Genomic DNA, 21793 nt, shown 5'->3' with positions numbered 1-21793 from the left:
ATATTTCAAACTCAAAAATTTTAAACTGAAAATAGTTTCACAACTTCACAACTTATAAGGGTATTTTTTTTTATCATGGGAACGTTAAGATTTTATACTTTTTTCTCATAATAAAAATTTGTACTTAAAGTGATATTTTCAAACGATTGATGAATCGATTAATATTCAGCCGAGTTATACTACTTTTACAAATTGAAGGGTGTGAAACCTTTTTCTTCCAAAAAAAAGTTACTTTTTTTTATGGTACATCAATTTAAAGATTTCCAAGGGTCCCATTTCTCAGTAATGAATACAGTTCTGCGGCAGCATATACATCCGAAGGAGCACCCCAGCCATTTTTGTCCATAAGGAGGATGCAAAACTCAAAAATAGTTTCAGCACAGGGGTACCTCCCTTTTGGGGAGCACTCCACCTTGCAAACAGCTTCATCCTCCACCAGAACAGTTTGTCCTGTGCGACATACAGCTGTGGCAAGCTGAGCATGAGAATAGGGCGTCCTCCAGGTGTCCCATGGGTGGGCCTTGGTCTTATTAGGTGTGTATTCAATGTTCTTACAGCCTTGTCCAGTTGATCCTATGACTACAAATAATCAGTTAAAATGGATACCAGTAACAATACCTCTTTAAATTCTAACAGGAATAATTTATTTTAGCAATCTACAGATTGATATGGAATGGAAAAGCCAGTACAGTGGGTATTTGGACAATTATAAACATACAATATTTTGAGATATTGCTGCTAGGAGTGGATATTGGATTTAATTTAATTATTTACAACTCAACGTAAATGCATTTTTGCATCATTATTTTTGCACATAAAAACGGTTTGAACTGTGATTCACACTGTGTTTCTCTGGCATTGTTTACATTTTGATCACTGCTGCACTTTGTATTGTAATGTTGCCTTATTCCACCTGGAATCTCACTAAACTCTTGTAAGCTGTATGCAACAGAATTTCGTTCTGTATCCACTACTAAGTCTAAGTAAACTGCATGCACACCATTGTGATAGTGTCATGTACACAGTCATTTAGAAATTACATGGATAAGGTTGAGAAAGCAGAACTGCATCAGGTTTTGTCCAATAAGTTGCCTGTGAAATAGCCATCATCTCTCAGGATTTTATAAATGTTCATCCAAAATTGCACACTCTGCTTATGTAAAACTCCCCACCATGACTCTGTTGATTTGCTGCGACATCCGTGAAGAAAGCTTCTTTCTCCTGCATATACATCCGTAAGAACAGCTGCATTTCTCTGACATGCCCGTTTTCAGTACCTGGGTCGGTTTGTACCTGCTGTGGACAGCCTCTGATACGTGTCACTGTGTTAATGATGTAGTCCGTGATTACTTTTGGGTCACTGTTAGTATAATACGCTTCCATCCACATGACGTGATGACTAAATCCGTCAATGCAGTCTTTAATTGCTATGCCAGACGCCTTAAGTTTATCATATGAATGCAGAAACCACAGTGCATTGGTCCTGCTGATGCACTGCCAACGTCTGACATGTCGTGCTCGCTGATTTTCCACTCCTTCTTGATCTAAAATTTTGATGATCATCTTCATTGTGTTCTGAGAAACAACAAACCCTCTGAATGGTACACTGATGTAACCACCGATAGCCTTGTAGTCAACCACTACAAGACAGCTCCTCTTCCACGAAAGAAGCAATTTCTTCTGGATTCGTTTGGTTCTTTCTTTGCGTAAGAGCTGTCATAAAATGCAACTTCATTCTGATAATATTAAGACCTTATTCACATAATATTTTACGACTTTATTCTCGTAATATTACAGCTTTTAGTATTATTAGTATTTAGTATTATTAGTATTTTTAAAAAAATCTTCTCTAGCCTGGCCCTAATACTCCATTTCCCCTCAGAAAGTCAGATGCATTTTTTAAGCTGATTGTCGGGTCAAATATGGCAGCTCATGGCATCAACAACAGTAAACTGTGGTAAAACCCGATTGTTTTACAAGGCACAGTATAGAGTGCATCTAAAATGTTAATGTTACTTTTAGCAGCAGCAACTCTGAACAAACAAATTAAAAGTGTTTTTATGTGGAAGGTAGAGCATTAAAGGAAATTTTTATTTTGACCTGGCCGTCGTTGAAAATAAGAATTGGTTCTCAACCAACCTACCTGATAAAATAATGATTAAATAAACAATAATAATACAATTTTATGAGGTACAAACAAAACAACAGCCTTTGCTGGCCATATTGGAATCCTAACCTTTTGATTTTATTTTGGAATCTTGACTTCCCTGATTGTATTTACTGGAACGTTTTTTACTCTCGTTTACCCAGTTCTCTGCTCCTATTTTAATTTTCCGAGGCAAGTGGAGCAACGTCAGTCTGCCTCTGTCTGTTGGGCCTGTGGTTTTCTATTGCCACCATGACTGGAGGTGTACTGCAGTTTTCTTCACAACTTACCCATATGTCATTAGGCTGATTTAAATAAATTACTCATAGCAATGGAAACACAATTTAACACAACTTAAAATCCCCAGTCTTCGGTTTACCCAAGTAAACTAAAGCCCAGGGCTCTAAATCTCTTGACTTTTACTGTAAAATGGTCTATTTTTAGGACAAGGTGGAAATAAGCCTCTGATATGAGTGAGAAAATCAGCAGGAGACCAGGAGAGCAGTAGAATATCAGTTTATGGAAACATGGAAAAGTCCTATAACCCCCACTCCTAACAGTGAAAGTGGGTCTGTTGAAGTTGAAAGTGAAAGTAACTGCTGCTGCAGGGAAGCTGGAGAGTTTATTGTAAGTCACATGATCAGGGCTGGGTGGAGTTTATTTTAGACTGAGAAACTAGCAGGACAGAAGCAGTGCAGTAGAACATTAGCTTGTCAGACAGGAAGAACGATTATTACCCCACAGAGAAGCTGCAGTGCTTATTGTAAGTCACAGGACCAGGACCAGGGTGCAGTTTCTCTAAAGACTGAGAAACTCAGCAGGAGAACAGCAAACTGTTAGAATATCAGGTCATGGTGGAAACAGAGTAAATAGTGAAAAAAGAGTTTGCTGTAAATCACATGTGCAGGGTGGAGCTTGTCTATGCGAGGACTGAGAGGAAGGGGACAGCAGAACACCAGATCTTTGGCAGCGTGAAACATTAAGGTAACCTTTTATATGATCATGCTTCTCAGCTACTTGTTTTTATTTTGTTTTTTACTTTCTGAAGAACAAAATATAAATCTGAAGGTTTTTATTTTAAGGAATGACTGCTGTTGATATTTTTGATGTTGTGTCTTTGTCAATGTTATAGTAACATGTTGATTTTAAGTTTATTCTACTAAGAAAACCATGAATTGATTAAGTTTCTTTCTTAAGTAATAGAAATTGACAATTTTCACACACCTCCTGCTGGTGGCACTACAGTAGTCTGATCAAAATATTTCTTGTTTCAGGTCTGTTCTGATTAAAGATCTGTAGTGAGAATCAAATATTTTATCCATAGCAGGATCTTCTGTCTATATTGCTATTCATAAAAAGTGTTAGCTAATAGTCTAAAAAAATACAATGTCTGCCACATAAAGTCTGTTTTGTCAATCTAAAATCTTCATAGGTATCTCCAGGTTAACTGAACTAACTGAAGAGTCATGAGTTTAAAAAAAATGGCTGAGCCAAACATGGGACATAGCCCAGCTTCCCAGGTAAGTTCCCTACATTTCTATTAATGTGAGCTGAGTAATATCAGGAAGTCATATTTTTGCTTTACCTATAAACATGAGAATCAATTAATCAGATATTATATCGGATTACTTTTAATGTAAACAAATGTAACAAAAGGCTGTTTCAGAAGTTCAGACAAGAAACAAGCAAGCATACAACCATAACATCTAAATAAAATAAATTAACTGTCATTCTAGAAGAGAGAATAATGTTATCAGTAAGAAAACAGAAGCATTCTGAAAAACTTTAACAAGACAGGTATTTAAAAATAAAACATATGATCCCATTGCATTTATCTTGAAATATAAAATGCTAAAATATGACTAATATAATAATAATCAAGACATTTAGATCATATTGATATGTGATAGAGAATAAATCTAGTTTATTAAGCAATCAAATAAAGTGAGGCAGTTAAAATGTTTACAAAAAGCCAGTCTAAAGGATAATTCTAATAATTTGCTTTTTAAAACACACTCAACTGCTCTAATAGAAAATATCCTGTACCTGTATATAACCTTTATCAAGTTGGTGGACTCCAAAGTGCTTTGCACATATTCAACATGCTGACAGTGATAAGCTACACATTTACCCATAGCTGCTCTAGGCAGAAGCACCACTGGGCTCTCCGCCAGTGGCTCTCTGACCACTGGCAGTAAGAAAGGCGGACACAGCAGAGATGGACAGATGTGGGTTCAAATGAGCAACCTGCTGGTTATAAAACAAACTGTTATCTCCTGGGCTACGGTGGCAAAATCTGTAGGATGGCTTTTCCATGGGTGAGACAATATTGAATAATAGAAGTCTCACACTGAGTTTTAGTTTCCCCCTGCTAGTATCCAGCAAAAATGTATAAGCCTTGAGCTAGGTGAAGCTAAAAAGCAGAGGGTCTGCTGGGTGTGTAACATGATAGCAAATTAGTAAAATAGTTTACACCAAAACCATTAATACTTCTAAAATCAAAAAGCTACCTCTAATATGCACATGCAGCCAATTGTGAGATCTTCAAATTAGTGTAATGTGTGTTCCTTTTCTGGTCTTTATCAGCAATCTTGCAGCTGTTTGTAACAACAATGCTATGTTCTTCTAATGAAAAGCATGGTTTGATTGAGAGATTGATTGACAGATAGATAGATAGATTGATTGATTGATTGATTGATTGATTGATTGATTGATTGATTGATATCCAAGCAAATGACTGGCAATGTTCTTCAAATTGTAAGATGCAAAATATTGTATTGTATTTGCATGTATTTACTTAAATGATTGTTTTAGACTACCAGATGACATTGTTTTTTGCAACCTAGTCTAACTGAAAAACATGTGACTGCCACTTTGGTCCACAGGGGAAAAGTAGTATTTTTACATTTGGGTCCAACACATATCAGTCCTATATTTATGTAGACTATTCATTTACATTGGATTGCAACCCAGTCAAATGACTATGAGGTTTTTTCCGAGAAAAAAATAAAGAAAAAGAACATGCCATTCCTTGTACTGTATGTTAAAAACTCAACATAACGTTTTGCCACGTTTTGCGCAGAACAAATATTTCATTTAAAATGTTGCTTTATTAGCTTTTATTTAATTCAAATTCATTGATCAGCCAGAAGTTTAACTTGATGTTGAAATAAATCACTATACAAAATTCACTGATGACAAGTACCATTTGTGCAATTTCATAAACCCTATAACCTTAAGAGCAAAGCTCCCATCATCCGTAGAGAATAATGAACTAACCAAACACTGACATTAGATATCTTAATGATTTTTCATTACGGAAAGCTGGCGGGAATTTAAAAGGAATGTGGCGGAGGAAAGGCGCTCTGTCTCTGAGCCTAGATTCCCACGGTCAGCTGAAAACCAGCGGGAGTCTGAGGACAATAGACCCTTTTCACAGTGACGTCATGCAACTTCCGTTCTGCGGTGAAGCAGGGTATCTTTACTTCCGCTTTCTCCGCGAGCAGTGTTTTTACATAGGGATTTCACACAGTCCCTCACCAATCTACCCAAATTTTGTTTGGGAGACGTGCACAGACTGGCACAAAAGCTTTCGGCCACACCAGCCTCCAAACTTGACAAAGATGACAAGTTCTTTGTGGAACAATACCTTTTCGATTATGCAGGTAAGAGCTTTGTCTTCTTAGCTCTGTTGTTAGCATAGATGCTAGGATAATGATAGCAATGCTACCAACAGGACTTTTGTCATTTATTAGTTTTCTATTTCTCCATTATATTGCTACGCTAGCTTTATTGCTATATCAGCTTATCTGTTTCACAGCTTTTAGCCAATGAGTCACACCAGGGATATAGTTGATGTATAATGTTGAGCCTTTTCATACTTTGTTTTGGAACAGTGTCAATGCTGTTGGCCACTTGGTCACAGCTCTATGAATAAAAATGAGGAGCCTCATTCCCTCCCTTTTTTTTTTGTGTAGTATTTTACTGCAGTTGCAGACTTTGCAGTATCCCTCAAAATTCCTCTGTGGGTTCAGTGTGTTTCTCAGTCTCGTCAGTAGATTTGGAGCCTCAATTAATAAAATAATTCTGCCCATTCCTGTTAAAACTGTGATAGTTTAGGACATCATAGACTGAGAAAGACACTGTCAATAATGTTGAATGCACACTAATAATCAGTTAATTATAGTATTTATGGATTATGCTGCTGTCGGGGCAAACCCCTTGTGTCCTATACTGTTATTTTTCAGGAACTGACCAAAAAAACATGGATTTTAAAAAACTTCAGACATCACACTTCATATATTTTAGTTATTTATTACATAGATACTTCATAGCAGCTCTGTCCATTTTACCTTTTACCTTTCCTGTTTATTGTGCTGACTTGCTCCGCTTCCCCTCTGCCTTACAGAAGAGCCTGCTGCTGAGTTCTGGTGGGTTCTCCCCTGAACTGTCAGTTCTCTGCCGAGCTGTGGACCCTGATGCCTGTTCCTGGTTCCAAGAAGTCTCTCTCCGGTCCGTCAGCTCCTGCCAACACCATCACCCTGTTCCCGTGCAGTTCTACCTCGCTGGTTACATCACCCTCCATCCCATCAAACCTTCAATAAAGACTTTCATTTTAAGTCCCTCGTGTGTGGTTCTGGGTTCATCCATAGACAAATTAGACTTAGACAACTTTATTTGTCATTATGTATGCACAGAGTGCGTACAGAACGAAATTCCGTTTGCATACAGCTTGAGAATTACAGTAAATTACAGGATAAAGTGCAGCAGTGATTTAACAGTAAACAATTGAAATGTAAACTATGCAGGAGAAAGAGACAGTGTGCGATCACAGTGTACAGGTGAGTATTTTTAAAAACCATTTGTATGTGCAGAAATTAATTAATTTCTCAGATTATTTTCCTTTCATTAACAAATTGATTTTGACAGCTCTAATAAAAATTTACGTGGTGAGCCACTGAAATTATCTTGGGAATAGCTAAATAAACTTATAACTCAATTATCTTTAAGAAAGAAAGATGGAGTTTAATTTATTAAAGACCACTTGCAGAAACATAGGTGTCCTCGGAAGAGAAGTGCTGACTGCAGGCGTAAGTGCTGCTGCGAAGGATTTTAAAATTTGGCCCCTCGTCTCTTCTTATTGCCGTCACCCAACGGGCGCGAGTCTCAGCATCAGCCGGGAAGTCGTGAAAACTGAGATATGTAAAGTTTTTTTTGTTGTTCGAACACTGTGGGACACTGCAGTAGCGGTTTCTCTGATTGTGCCATGCTTGGTGGATATGATGCTGCTGAGAGATGGACACAAGGGGAGAAAAAATAGAGTAATTATAATACTTTTTAAAACCTTTATTTAACCAGATAAACTCCCATTGAGATTAAGATCTCTTTTTTTAAAGGTTGATCTGACTAAGAGGTCAGCAGCACATGTCATTACTAATACAGTATAATAATACAATTTCAGGCTTCTACTTAAAATATACAGTATTTTGCACAAAAACTAAAAAAAAGTGCATTAATATAACTGCAAATAATATTATGAAGAAAATTCATTATAATACACAAAATTCAGAAACAGAAGTACTGTCCAATAGACCCACGGTCATTTTTTTTTAGGAATGAACAAAAAGATTCAAATGGAATAAGTTCTTTTTAATTCAGTGACTGCAATTATATATAACACGTCAACATAATCAAGTAAGGGGAACAATGTAGCAATAAATGTCTCTTTTTTCACTCGGTGAACTAGATTTATTTCTATAATAGCCAAGCTACAGTAATCATTTTCTAACATCTACATCCGATTAATGACAGGTAAAGTAAGCTAACAAGCTGCTGCATGTTAGCTTTGATCTTCATGTTACTGTCCCGATCAAAGCATCTTTATAACAGCAATGATCGCTACAAATACTAAGGAAAATAAAGATAGTCAATAAGACACATTTAATATTGTGCTCTCAGTCTTACCTAATGAAATCACGCTGATTACTGATGGGTAAAAGTTTGGTAAGGTAAGCTAACAAGCTGCTGCATGTTAGCTTTGATCTACATGTTACTGTCCCGATCAAAGCATCTATATAACAGCAATGATCGCTACCAATACTAAGGAAAATAAAGATAGTCAATGCGACACATTGTGGTCTCAGTCTTACCTAATGAAATCGCGCTGATTATCAGTGAAACACCTCTTCACCTCCCGAATTTTCTATGTAAAAGCATGTAGCCGGAAGTAAAGATACCCTGCTCCGCTTCAAAACGGAAGTTGAGTGACGTCATGTGAAAAGGGTCTATTGGCCGGGAGAGAGGCGAGTCTCTCGCCATGTTGAGCCAAAGCCGCCCAGTGAGCTGGAAGCCGACAACCTAAGACGGCTGCGTTAGAGTTTTTAAACTCAAGCAATATGTCAACAGTTTGGTTTAACTTAGATAACTTCTTGCCTAAAATCCTTTTAAAAGTTCCTTATATGTCACAGAATTGGTAATAAATTTAAATCTCTTTACAGCTTTTCATCCACCTCCACCATTGCTGTTAATGATTAAAAAGCTCTGTTCAACACCCAATGAATTATGGGATAGGATTAGCAATGAAGGATGCACCAGATGCATCCTTTAAATCAAGGAAAAGAAGGACAAATTCATGGGCCACATTAGAAGGCGTCTTTGAAGGATTCTTGAATTGGGACATTCATTCCCAACATTCACAAAGGGAAATGTAACATTTTAAGATAGTATTCGATACATTTTAATGACATTAACAGCATGAAGTACAAAGTTAAGGTGATGATATATAATCCACTTTTTGTTAGAAATGTCATCAAAATGAATTTAAAAGCTGATGTTTTCTTTAAACTTTGAGATTTACATTTAAAGTACGGGGAGTGGCAACCATGTTGTTTTGCTTTATTTATTTATTAATATTTTGCTGGGAGAAACTTTAAAGCTCACAAGTTTGTTATTACTTAGACATATCCAAGGTAAAAGCTTGCCATGACCTTTACCCCATGTGGGTACTGTGTGACTGACAGCTATCAAAACCTCTTTAATTAGAGCATTCACTATCCACTAGCACTTTGGATACAGTTTAATACAATTTGTATTCCAATTTAACTGGATCCAAATGAATATAGCAAAGTGTTTTTCTTGGGCTTATCTAAATATGCAGAATGACTTAAGCTTAGTGTGCATTATAAAATCAATCTGTAATGTTCAGAGGGAAAGGACCCAGAATTCAGCCAGACCAGCAGAGGTTTCTTTAAAAAGAAGCTTTTTAATCACAAAATTTAAAAAACAGGGGAAAAATCCAAACAGGCTGTCGAACAAAAAGATGGCACAAAAAATAAACAGACGAGCAGGACAGACAAGGCAGGAACAGACAGGACTGAATGGCTCAGGTTTCTGGAGAAACAGGGGTCAAAAATCCAAAAAGCAAACCAACATACAGAATTTGCAAGAGGAGACCAGGGGTCCGTTCTTCGTACGTTGCTTAAAACATCCAAGATCAAATGAGACATCCAAGATGATTTCATCCGGCTAATCCTGATCCGGCTAAGTGGGTTCTTTGAACACACCTGTTGTTTATGATTAGTATGGCTGGATTGAGTTATCTGAGACAACTGCGCGTTCATGCGTTTGTTTAAAAGGGGAAATGTATCGATAGTAGAAACAATGATCAGCAGCGCTGCTATTGGCTGTTCAGCATGGCCAAAGAACGCCCACAGTTTTTCTCCCAAGCAGAACACGAGCTTGGAAGGTTATGCCGAATTTGAGTCATTAATTAAAACACCTCAAAATCTGTTAAAGCCAGGAGAGAGGGCTGGCAAAAAGCAGCAGACAAATTAATGCGTAAATACTGTCCATGGTAGATGTTTCTATCACTTTCTACAGTATGAATTTTTTCATTTTAATAATTTCATATTTACTTTGTTCTTTTATGTCAGAGCCTCCACGGGACCCACTAGAACATGGGGACAAGTAAAAGTGAAATACAAGAATATTCTACAAAATGGTAGCCTTTAATTATTATACTTTATTTTAAAAAGGCACTTGTTATGTCAAGAGATCCAAATTTCAGTGTCATTCCTTAGAGACTGGAAGTAAAGGACATGTGCAAACTGGGAATTTTAACCTTAAAAAATCTTTATCCATAAAAAATGAAAATCTTCCTTTTCCAAGTCATCCACAGTTTACACGGTAAAACTGTATTGCTCCGTGTCTAGATAATCCATCCATAGTTTTTTCTAATACAATATACGGCTCGACAGGAAACAAGCCTTTCAAAGTAAACTAAACTTCACAATAAAATGGCCTGAACAAATCTTCTTACTGAATATGATAAAAATAAAAAGCAAACTATCATACAAATAACTTAAATATTTTAGATTTATGGCTCCAACATCACTTTTTCCTCTTTAAAAGCCACTGTTAAATTATGTGTCTGTCTGTTTATAACAGCCACTAAGAAAATCTCTCTACATTTACATTGTCGCGCTGCGCTAAAGGATCCTGTCTATTGCGCAATACGCGATTAATTCGAAAAACTCTGCAAATTATTCTTGCCCCTTTCCGCAACAGGTTGCTGTAGTAAAAATGGACATGGCTACGGCAGACTTCCCTATCTCCTCCGCTTATATAGCCATGATCTAATATTGTTTACATGAAATAAGCCTGCTCTGGAGCAGGTTTAAGCTGGCGCACATGTTGCTATGACAACAAGTGCAGGATGTCTTTCGAAGAACCAAACGATCCAAGATCATGCCAAATCGTCAACAATGAAATCCTGCTAACTGAGTTAGCGACGTACGAAGAACGGACCCCTGGACAGGACAACCTGGCACTGATGTCTGGTCTCAGCAGTTTATATGGAGGTAGAAGCAGGTGAAATCGGTGAGAGGTGATTGCAGCAGGAGTGGAGTTAGGCAGGTGTGCAGAGTAAGTAATTAGACCAGACATCAGTGCTGAGGCTCAAAACAAGAACAGATAAAAAAAAATCAAACCCAAACTAAGAAGCTTCTGAAGACATAACAGAATAAACTAAAACAGTAAACAAGAATCTAAACAAGAATCCAGACAAGACAGAACTCAAAACAGCCAGATAATAAAATACAGGAGAGAGAAGGAAAACTAAAACTAACATAAACCAGAACAGATCTCAGAATATTACACAATCAGTCATTTGAAAACAGCTTTTCAACATTTGTTATCACATTTTTTATCCCTTTTAATCAAATAACTCACTTTATTTATATAGCGCCAGTTTTAACCACATTTCATCTCAAATTATCTTAGACAGTCCATTCAATATCAATTCAAGTATATTAGTGAGATAGCGTTAAATACGGCAATGCTGGACCAAGTGCATCATCCAATTACAAAGGTAATTTCTGATTAACAGTAAATGGTGTTTGATCTTAACATTTGTGGCTGTCAAAAAAGCAAAAGAGGAGAAATGTGTAAGAGGATAAATTAGTTTTTAAAACTGTTAAAACTGTTTGTTCTTAACACTTTATCTCCTCAGCTTCCTGGAAATTGTCAGCTTAAGTTTTCAATTTGAATGAAAGTTGTTCATCATCTTTAGATTTTAATACAAACTTTCTGTTTTGTAGGCTCACTGGGGCTCAGTAATGTGTCCACGATGTCAAAAAGGCATTCTTTCTTCTATCGTATTTAATGCGGCGATGAATGTCCGTTGTCATTTCCAACTGGATCTGTTTAAACCATGGAAAAAAAATACAGCCTTCAGCAGCTTGAGCTTTACTCGTTCAGAACAGGTGAGGTCAAAGGGTTTGGAGAGATGTATTTTATTTCTGAACATGTTACCAAATCTTTCTATCTGTGCTGGTCACAGAACTGTGTTAATGTAGAACAATGCATATGTAGGCTTACATTAGTATTAAATCTCTTTTTTTAAACACTCAACCTGTCCTTACGCCCCTGGCCCAGTAGCTGCAATCTTTTTTTTTTTTTTTTTTTTTTTTTTTTTTTTTTTTTTTTTTTTTTTTTCCCAGTAGCTGCAATCTAATGAATAACAAATCAAGAAACTTCCAGATATTCAAAATGACACAAATTCCAAATACTAACAGTCAAGCAACTACAAAATGGTTGTCTGTCTGTCTATATATAATTCAATTCAATTCAATTCAATTTTGTTTATATAGCGCCAAATCATGAAACATGTCATCTCAAGGCACTTTACAAAGTCAAGTTCAATCATATTATACAGATTGGGTCAGATTATACAGATTGGTCAAAAATGTCCTATATAAGGAAACCAGTTGATTGCATCAAAGTCCCGACAAGCAGCATTCACTCCTGGGGAACCGTAGAGCCACAGGGAGAGTCATCTGCATTGTACATGGCTTTGCTGCAATCCCTCATACTGAGCAAGCATGAAGCGACAGTGGGAAGAAAAACCACCCATTAACGGGAAGGAAAAACCTCCGGCAGAACCGGGCTCAGTATGAACGGTCATCTGCCTCGACCGACTGGGGTTACAGAAGACAGAACAGAGACACAACAAGAGAGACAAAAAAAGCACAGAAACACACATTGATCCAGTAATCTGTTCTACATTAGATGGTAGTAGCGGGTGAGCCGTCTTCTCTGGATGATGTCACAGTTAACAGAACGCCAGACCAGGTGTACCTACTATGAAGAAAAAAGAGAGAGAACAGAAAGTTAAAGCAGAAATGACAACACATAATGCATAATTGAAGAACAGTAGAACTCAATAGAGTGAGAAAATTAGATCCTGATATACTCCAGTAGCCTAAGCCTGTAGCAGTAAAACTATAAAGGTAGCTCAGAGTAACATGAGCCACTAGTTATAATTTTTGTCAAAAAGAAAAGTTTTAAGATTAGTCTTAAAAGTAGACAGGGTGTCTGCCTCACGGACCAAAACTGGGAGTTGGTTCCACAGGAGAGGAGCCTGATAGCTAAAGGATCTGCCTCCCATTCTACTTTTAGAGACTCTAGGAACCACCAGCTGACCTGCAGCCTGAGAGCGAAGTGCTCTGTAATGTATCACGATCCCTAACATGCAGTTTACACTTTCTAACACGGTAACCTTTAATATCATTAAGGGTGTCTTTAAATATTAATAATGTCAATGTGTTATTATTATTATTTTACTATTATTGTGGTTGTTGTTTTTATAGAAGGAAATTTGTTCAACATCTTTTGTTTTTTAACACAAATCTCTTTTGCTTTGACAGGATGCTGTGAAACACAAGGACACAGTCGAGTGTCCACATTGTGAAAAGTTTTTTTGGCTGTGTATTGACTTTGAAAGTACTTACTCACCCCAAGAATATAAAGTTAACCTGTCCATCACAACTCAGAAGGTGAGTGAAGGATAACCTTCTTTAGTCATAATGTTATGTACAGGCCCGTATATGACGTTGTTGTCTAAATGAACACAGGGTGTTTTATATCCAGACAAGAAGTATGAGGAGGTCTTGTCTGTGTTTTTCAACATGTCAGTGAGAGATTTTCCACCAGAGAATATCCAGGTCTAGACTTGAGCTGGTGTTTGATCCTGTTCCAAATAGATTCATTAAAAATACAGCAACAAAAACCATTCTGGTTTTTAATTGAATTAGAACGTTCTATTATACAAAATGTTTAGCTTCCTTCTGGTGTATTCCTATTTTCTGGAATATATTATAGTGCAAAAGCAACATTCTATTGACTGTATTCAAATGTATTCATACCAAAAACCTAAAAAAAACTGAAGCTTAGTATAAACAAGGGCACTAAATGCAAATAAATTAGAAACCTCCTTGTTTATAATGAAAGAATGAACACCATGTATATTTTCCTTCCACTTCATAATTGCTGAATGTTTAATGTGGTGCGATGTTGGTCTGTCACATAAAATCCCTATCAAAGCCACATATGTTTGAGGTTGTAATGCCATCAAATATAAAAAATAATTATTTATTTTTATTATTAATTAATTATTAAATAATTATTAATCCTTTTGCAAGCATTGGCAACATTTTCTGCCTTATGTAACACTTGCATCTATTCTGTACATATTTAAAATGATTGCAGTACACAGTAGTTATTCATCAAGTTAGTTTTTACCTCTATTAGGTGGTTTGAAAACAGGAAGTCCAAACGCTGATTTCTGACAGGATGGATTAACACTAACTACCCTATTTTTCGGACCACAAGGCATACCGGATTATAAGGCACACCATGTATTAATGTGTCTGTGTGTGTCTTTGTCCACATATATGGAACACTAAATATTCTTCTCAAATGTGAAACATCACTCCACCTCTCCATGTCCACAGCTCGCTATCTGTCTCTGTCAGGAGGACAGAGTAGCTGGACTACACCGCCCCATTTCTAACATAAAGCCAAAACAAACATAACCTTTATATTGAATTAACTTACTAGGTTTATTGTTGGTAGCGTGTACTCCGGGTGCGGGCTGCCTAAAGGCGTACTGTGCCCATACTGTGAGCTTGTGGACTCCACAATGACTCTCCACTGACGTTTTACCTTCATAGTCCAGCGTACTGTTGCCTGCATTTCTTGTGGCAAATTTTCCTACAATTCCCAAACTTTCTGTCAGTTGGATAAGGGAGTGAAACGGATGGCAAAATGCAAGATTAGCTAGGTGTTTCTTTACCAGCAGGCTCAGTTAGAACAGAGAGGGACTGTGATGCTGCATATCTTTGAGACCGACTGCATGGAGCAGCTCAGTGTATCATGCTCATTGTCACTTATGAAACCATTCGATGTAAAGACTTCTCACCTCTGTGAAGTTGTAAAAATGTATCTCTGCATGCACCTGTATGCATGGACCTCCGCGGAGTGAACTACCCCTGAGAATATGGGGGCCTTTACATGAATGCACTTCTAGTTTAGACACTACAGTCAGGCAGGCTTGTAGACAGCTCAGGGATCTGATTGGGTAGTGGCACAGTGTACCGTAATGCTCAGAATATCCATTGAGCAGAGTGGAATTGTTGCTTACCAAAGTCCTACTTACGCATTTTAACAGAATTTTGAGCACATTGTACCAAATAAGATTGGTCAGTAAGCACAATGGCATTAAGGTGCGCCATCAGTTTGTTAGAACATTTAAGAATTTTAAATGGGCCATATTGTCAAAAAAATATGGTAGTGATGTTAAATGACCAGACAGTGTTTATAAACAGTAACCAGCAACAAGATTTAAAATAGTCATGTGAACATTGCAGCTGTGAAAACAACAGGCAGAGGCAAAACAATGAACTTCTGTTAATTCATAACTTATCTGACTTCTACTTAATGTTAATGCTCAGATTTTTGTTCTTGATCTTAAATTTGTACGATTGAATTTAAAAATGACTCTGAAGGTTTAAACAATTTTAATGAGCCTGTCACCGGCTCGAAGAGTTTAATTATCTTTGCTATAGTAAAGCTGTCAGCTTTGTGTAAATTATTTCACTTTTTATTTGTAATTGTGTGTTTTATTTTTGTGTGCAGGATGAAAATCAGGGAAGCCAATCAAGCTGTATGTAAAGTTGTTTACTGCTAATTATTTTGAGATCACCAGTCAGTCTGATCTACATGTCTTTATTATTATTATTATTATTATTATTATTATTATTATTATTATTATTATTATTATTATTATTATTGTTATTGTGTTGAAATGATTATGGTATGATTCTATGTACAATTACACACCTAGTTTTAAAATCAAAACATTCTCCTTTTTTATTACACTTTTAATTATTTCTCTGTTCTCTCTGTAGGGAAGGGATGGCCAGGTATGTATCTTAAAACAGAACTGATCAGTAAACAGTTCTATCACCACTCTACTATTTAACATTGTGCCCACACGTTGTTGTGGGATGGTTTTTAACTCCTGGAAAAACATTGAAACATTATACAGGATTATTCATCAGAGCCTGTAGACATCCATGGGTTTTTACAGCTCCCCTTGCTAAGAAATATGCCTAGTTAAAATCATAGTCAAGGTACACTGCAAACTTTTTGGAAGAGGTAATTAGTATATGTATTTTAATCAGAGGGGGGAAACTTATAAATTGCGTTTGTCATGTAACAGTACAAGAAGTAGTTCCAGCAGTCCAACTTTCACCCAATATTCTACACGATTGTCAATGTTTTGCATAAATTAATCATTTGTTTTTGTACCATAATTGCAAACTGAAGTTCTTCTTAGATTCAATGACATAACTGTAAAATTTAAATGGTAAATATGTTTCTCCAGTCATATCATCAACATAAATTCACTTTCACAAATTTGATCCACCCATCCTCTTTAAACCTTTCAGATTTATACACAGATAGTGAGACAGTGGATGACTTGAAGCCCAGTATCTTGCTTAAATTCGCTTTTAATGTGGTGGAGGAACTTGGATTCAAACTTGCAACCCTGCTAATTTATTTTACCCACAGTCATAAATGGCAACTGTTTGTCTTTTTCAGGGATAACCTTTATGCCAATACCAAAGAGAGTGAAGGTTTTCTATATGTGCACTGGTCAGACGTTTGGTGCCGATAATGAAGTAAAGGAGCAATTAGTAGAGAGAAATTTGCCATTTACTCGTGTGGAGGAAACATCACTGGAAGACTGTTATGTCATCGTTCTCTTCTGTCCAATCACATCCCGGGTTGGATCAGACGTGGAATCATGCATGGCAAATACAACAGGTAATGGAAATCATTTCTGTCAGTACAAGAATCACAACTAAAAGTCTATTTGGAAATTTAACTGTTGTATGAAAGGAAATTTGTTTGAATAAGATAATGGGCTCACAGTTTGTCACTTTAGTGCAGTCCTGACAAATAAAAACATGTTTTTGTCTTAACTGTTAAAAGAAGAGACCTTCTTAGGGACACTTAGAAACATAAACCTCTTGATTTTCTATGTTCCGAAACCCACAGTGTTGGGAGTAACGTCATTAGAAAATAACTACACTAGTGACTTTGGTTTCATCCAAAGTGGCGTGACTTGGTTTCAGATTATCCAACACTGTCATGTCTGTGCCTGAGAGCCAACGTAAACCTCGCCTCTCCCTTAACATTTACGCACCCTCCTTAACCTAGCCAAAAACAACAGCAAAAATTGCGATATTTGAAAACTATATTCTACACAGTTGTTTAAATCTTTGGCAGCGGCCACTTTCCTTTACTTCAGTAACATGTCTGCCACTTGCAGACGAGGCTTAGATGTTACAAGGTTTATTATGTATCCTCCTGCTTCAGGCGGTTTCATCTTTACACTCAAACTTTTCTGTGCAGATATGTTATTCAGGAAGCTGAAATGTGCCACATGGATAGATAAATAAGTAAACGGAGAGTTAATAGTTAGCATGGAGTGTTGTTTGGGTTTTTGATGTATGGTCAAAAATAAGCTAATGCTTATACTCTTTTGTTGTTTATTTTAAATTATATTTACAACTAGAGTGCATAAATGTCTTGGCTTTGCTCCTTATTTCTTCAGTGGTAGAAATTATTTATTGTCATAATCACAAAAACACTTGAATTACATTCTAACTAGCTGAATGGTGTGGCCCTCATTTAATTCTAATACAAAGTGTATCGTCTGTTATTATATTGCTTGAAAACCATTATTTTTTATCGCTGTACCAATTTTACAACCAGTTGTACCCTGTTAATGTTAATAATTATGAAGTTTTAAAACATCTAATTTGTTTTGTTGTTCTTTTATTCTAAACAATGACCATAATAACAATAACAATCATTTCAATATATTGTAGTTGATAGGTGTCTTGACTCTTGGTTCACTTGTTCCACCACACAAAAATTTTTTATAGATTAGTGTACAACGTCTTCATTGTACTATAATCTACTTCAAGTAGATTTAATTAATTATCATGCATTTCATAATTGATAATAGTATTTAAAGTTCCAATACCAGCAAAGTCATCCAAATTCACTGACATCTTAGATAGTAAAAAGTAACTGCATAGTTTATTTGCCTATTAACTAGTTACTCTGATAACTCTGAAGTAGCTGAATTGGTAACTTGGTTACTTTTTGGGAATCAGTAACTTACCCACCACTGCTCACTAATGAAGGATATGGATGGATATTACTGATATTACTGGAATAAGGTTCCAGATACAAGCGGCCAAAATGAGCATCTTCCAGCTGGACTTAGCCTTAGACACAGGGTGAAGAGGTCAGTCACCCTCCTCAGTCTAAATGTTGCTTCTCCAAATTAAAAAGAACCAAGATGTGGTAGGTCAGGAATCTGATGATGATGCCTCCTGGGCACCTCCCTTTGAAGGTCTTTTGGGGCCTTCTCCCAAGGGAAATCCAAACAATTTTAAAAAACAAAACAATTGTTCTTCAGTTCTTGTACTTGAAAATAGGCCCTTTTCCACTAGAGCTCAAATGTCCACTGTGTGTTTCCATATGGGGAAATTCATTTTCCTCTGGCTTTACTTTAATGGGGAAAAAGGTCAGAGTGTCAGGGTAGGATTTTTAAAGAGGCTTGGGGCTTTGTTCAGTGGATGAGGTTGTGTGCTGCAAGGCTACAGTCCACCGCAAGGCAGACTTTTTCTTTTATTTGTTACAACAACAAAAAAAGAAAGATCCATTGTTTCTGGAATCAGACCCAATTTTTGCAATCAGAGTATTTCACAGATTAGTTCTGTCTGTTATTGAGGATCTTAATAAGCAAGTAAAAAAGTTATATTCCTGAAATGTGATCTAATCCCACCTTTCTTCTTTTTCAGTGTCTATGTCGGGTAAACCAGTCATTTTGGTTCTGATGCACCACACCAGAGATGATGACTATTCAACTGCAGGAATCAGCTGGTCTGAAGTGTATGAAAATGTTATGCTTGATGTTCACCTTTTCTTCCATGAGACTAAGCCAGGATTGTTGGCATGTAGACAAAATGACGAGGCTTTTAGCATTATTACAAATGAGTTAAAAAAGTGTTCCAAACTTTTTGGTTAACCCTACACAGAAACCATGGCTCAGTGTGGGAGACTGGGGACAGTTGCAACAAGTTGTTTTCCTCCAATCAGTAACTTGCTAGATTGATGACTTTCAGACTGTATGTCCCCACCAACAGGACAGAAGATAAATTTAAAATAATTTTCTAAATTTATTGGAAAAAAATCAGTTTTTGGGGTATGAACGCTTTTTTTTCATGTGGGGTATTTTTGTCATACTGTCCTGACAGCATTAATGTATTAAAATAAATAAATAAATTCTTAGGTAGACTGAATAATTCTTGTTTATTTCTAAGTTACATTGTTAGCATGTGCTAAAATCTGTGTTGTCCTAGCTGACAGCCATGACAGAACCGTCCCATCGATATATTTGGGAACACCATCACACCACTGTTTGTTTTCCCATGGGTGAACTTTTAATCCCATTTCATCCAAGAAGCTGATTTTCTGGTTTTCTTTAAGCATTTCCAGCTTCATACAAGGAACTCCTTGAATTTCAAAGTTCTTATATTTGACAACCATGCTTCCCACCTTTCCTATCAGCTCTGTCCACTTTTCATCCAACAGTTATCATCGACATTGACAGCTGGAGATAGGCACCAGCAACCCTTGCGACCCCAACAGTGATAAGCGTGTTGGAAAATGGATGGATGGATGGAGTTATCATCCAATCACCTCAGTCTCCCTCCAGCCACCACTCTGCTCTTGACCAGCTCCACCTGCTGCTACTAATTACAGTCAACCCTGCTCACCTGTTCACCTGCCTACATATACCGGCCTGTTTCATCCACTCTATGCCTGAATGTCTTGTCTTGCCTCCTGTGCACTTCCACTGGGTTTCTTCTGGTTCTTGTGTGCTCTGTCATCTGGTCTGCCCCTGCCTGCTTCACCTGTTCAAGTCTGGTTCAGCCGGTCACCCCGCCTGCATCCTCTGGTCTTCTGACCATTATTGTCTGCCTGCAGCTTTATCCACTAGTCAATATTTCAATAAATCTTTAGAACTAAACTCTGTCTGGCGGATATCAGGTTCTCCAGCTCTATTCATAACAGTTGATTGCAACAGTTGACTTTTTTGTTTATAATGAATATTGTAAAACATATGTCCCATATAATCATATTCAAATGGTATTGGCCACAGTAAAAGGATGTACGTTTATTATATAAATAAATGTTGGTTTAGGCTCAATGAAAGAAAAAAGTGTTGCAATCATCCCCAGTCTCCCCTATATAGTTCCACTTAAAAGTTAGTGTGGTGTGATTTCTGTGTGTTTCAGTGAAGAAAAACAAATAAAAAGTACCCACTATAGACCTGTTTAGTGTTTGTAAAGAAATACACAGCATGTTCATGACAGTATGGACGCTAGCAAAGGCTTTTCAAGCTGGGCTAGTGATCTGTCCATGAAAAATTGTGAAATGTTCTCTAGAAAACTAACCTTAATATATGACTTGGTCCATGTATATTTACTGAACAGCACTATTACATTACCAAGTGGCCTAGCACTTGGAAACCCTAGCCTATTGTGGCGAGCTTTGGAAAAGAGCTTCAACTAATGTCAACACTCGTTGTTTAACTCTCTAAGGACACTTGTAGTATGATTTATTTTTTCACATCAAACAGATGCAGATTGGTGCAACCTTACCAGGTGGAGACATGATAGATTTAAAGAGTCTTTATTGTCACCGTGCGGCAAAATTTCTCTTTGGCCACTCTGGTTCAGAGTACACATAATGAAGACAAACAGATAAACAGGCAATGAACAAAGATTACAGTGTTGTTTGTATTATTATTATTATTAATAATAATAGCGTTCAAGAAAGATAAAAAAATAAAAGGATTATTCAAAAGTTGTATTAACTAGTTGTCCTTCATGAGTCGCAGATAATAGATAATGAGGTAATAATGTGCTCAATTAACAATTATGTTTTGAGGCTTCATTTACAGAAATGTGCATTTAGATATTCAGAGATGACAGTGTGCAGTAGGCAATTACATTAAGGTGGTTGTAATATATGGTGGACTAGTAACAGTGGGGTGATTTTAAAGTGTTGGACTGCAGTCTCCCAATAGGGTGTGATTGCCATCACAGCTCTTGGGAAGAAGCGGTTTCTAAGTTTGACAAAGTTAATTTGTAGTTCCAAACATATTTAGAGTTTTTTAATCAGTTTTTTAATCAGTTTTTGTTTTCCCACAGCCTGAATCACATGTAAATGAACAAATATGCAAATTATGGGATGACGTTGTCTAGCAACTTGCAGCGACTTTTTGGAGGACCAGCAGCGACTTTCCTTGTGGAGGAGTCGGCAACAGTGGTCACATAACCATAACTGATAGAAACGGAGCAATGAAGAAGCATTTCTGACAGTACCCATTTGCACCTGCTTGACAGCCTGAAGCCACAGACCCGTTTGGTTACTGTGAAACTGTCTATAGCCCCTTTGGATGCTATATAACTTAAGTCCATCCTGAGAATATTCAAATATTTGGAAATGTAACAAACAGAAATTTTGATGCCAGTTGCGATTATTGTATAATATTAGAATTGGTCCTGCCTTTCAATATGTGCGAAAAATATTTCAGATTTACCATCAGCGGCAGTACTTTTGTTGCCTCGCTGTACACCCAACTTCCTGATGATGTAGACTGTAATTGGGTTTATAGAAATGACTGGAGTCATGATATCTTTTAATGTTTTAATTAAA

At 36.8% G+C, this 21793-nt stretch overlaps 1 protein-coding gene across 3 annotated transcripts; it reads left to right on the top strand.

Annotated features, from left to right (window-relative positions):
- The first annotated feature begins 2841 nt into the window (after positions 1-2841).
- Positions 2842-19368, top strand: LOC110367804. Of its 3 annotated transcripts, none has more exons than XM_036135029.1 (9): positions 2842-3130; positions 3421-3437; positions 3579-3666; positions 11743-11907; positions 13351-13479; positions 15620-15647; positions 15892-15906; positions 16589-16813; positions 18868-19368. In XM_036135029.1, the coding sequence occupies exons 3-9, from the start codon at positions 3613-3615 to the stop codon at positions 19092-19094; spliced, it is 843 nt and encodes a 280-aa protein (XP_035990922.1). In that variant the 5' UTR covers positions 2842-3130; positions 3421-3437; positions 3579-3612; the 3' UTR covers positions 19095-19368. The 3 variants fall into 3 exon arrangements, with proteins under 3 accessions (XP_035990922.1, XP_035990924.1, XP_035990923.1); XM_036135030.1 differs by lacking the exon at positions 3421-3437 and having other exon boundaries at positions 2844-2909; positions 3054-3130; XM_036135031.1 differs by lacking the exon at positions 16589-16813.
- The last annotated feature ends 2425 nt before the right edge of the window (positions 19369-21793 follow it).

This window comes from Fundulus heteroclitus, unplaced genomic scaffold (genome assembly GCF_011125445.2).
Source record: "Fundulus heteroclitus isolate FHET01 unplaced genomic scaffold, MU-UCD_Fhet_4.1 scaffold_98, whole genome shotgun sequence".
In the NCBI taxonomy this organism is placed as follows: Eukaryota; Metazoa; Chordata; class Actinopteri; order Cyprinodontiformes; family Fundulidae; genus Fundulus; species Fundulus heteroclitus.
The sequence above is the reverse complement of the archived record's forward strand: the minus strand, read 5'-3'. Positions and strand labels throughout refer to the sequence as shown.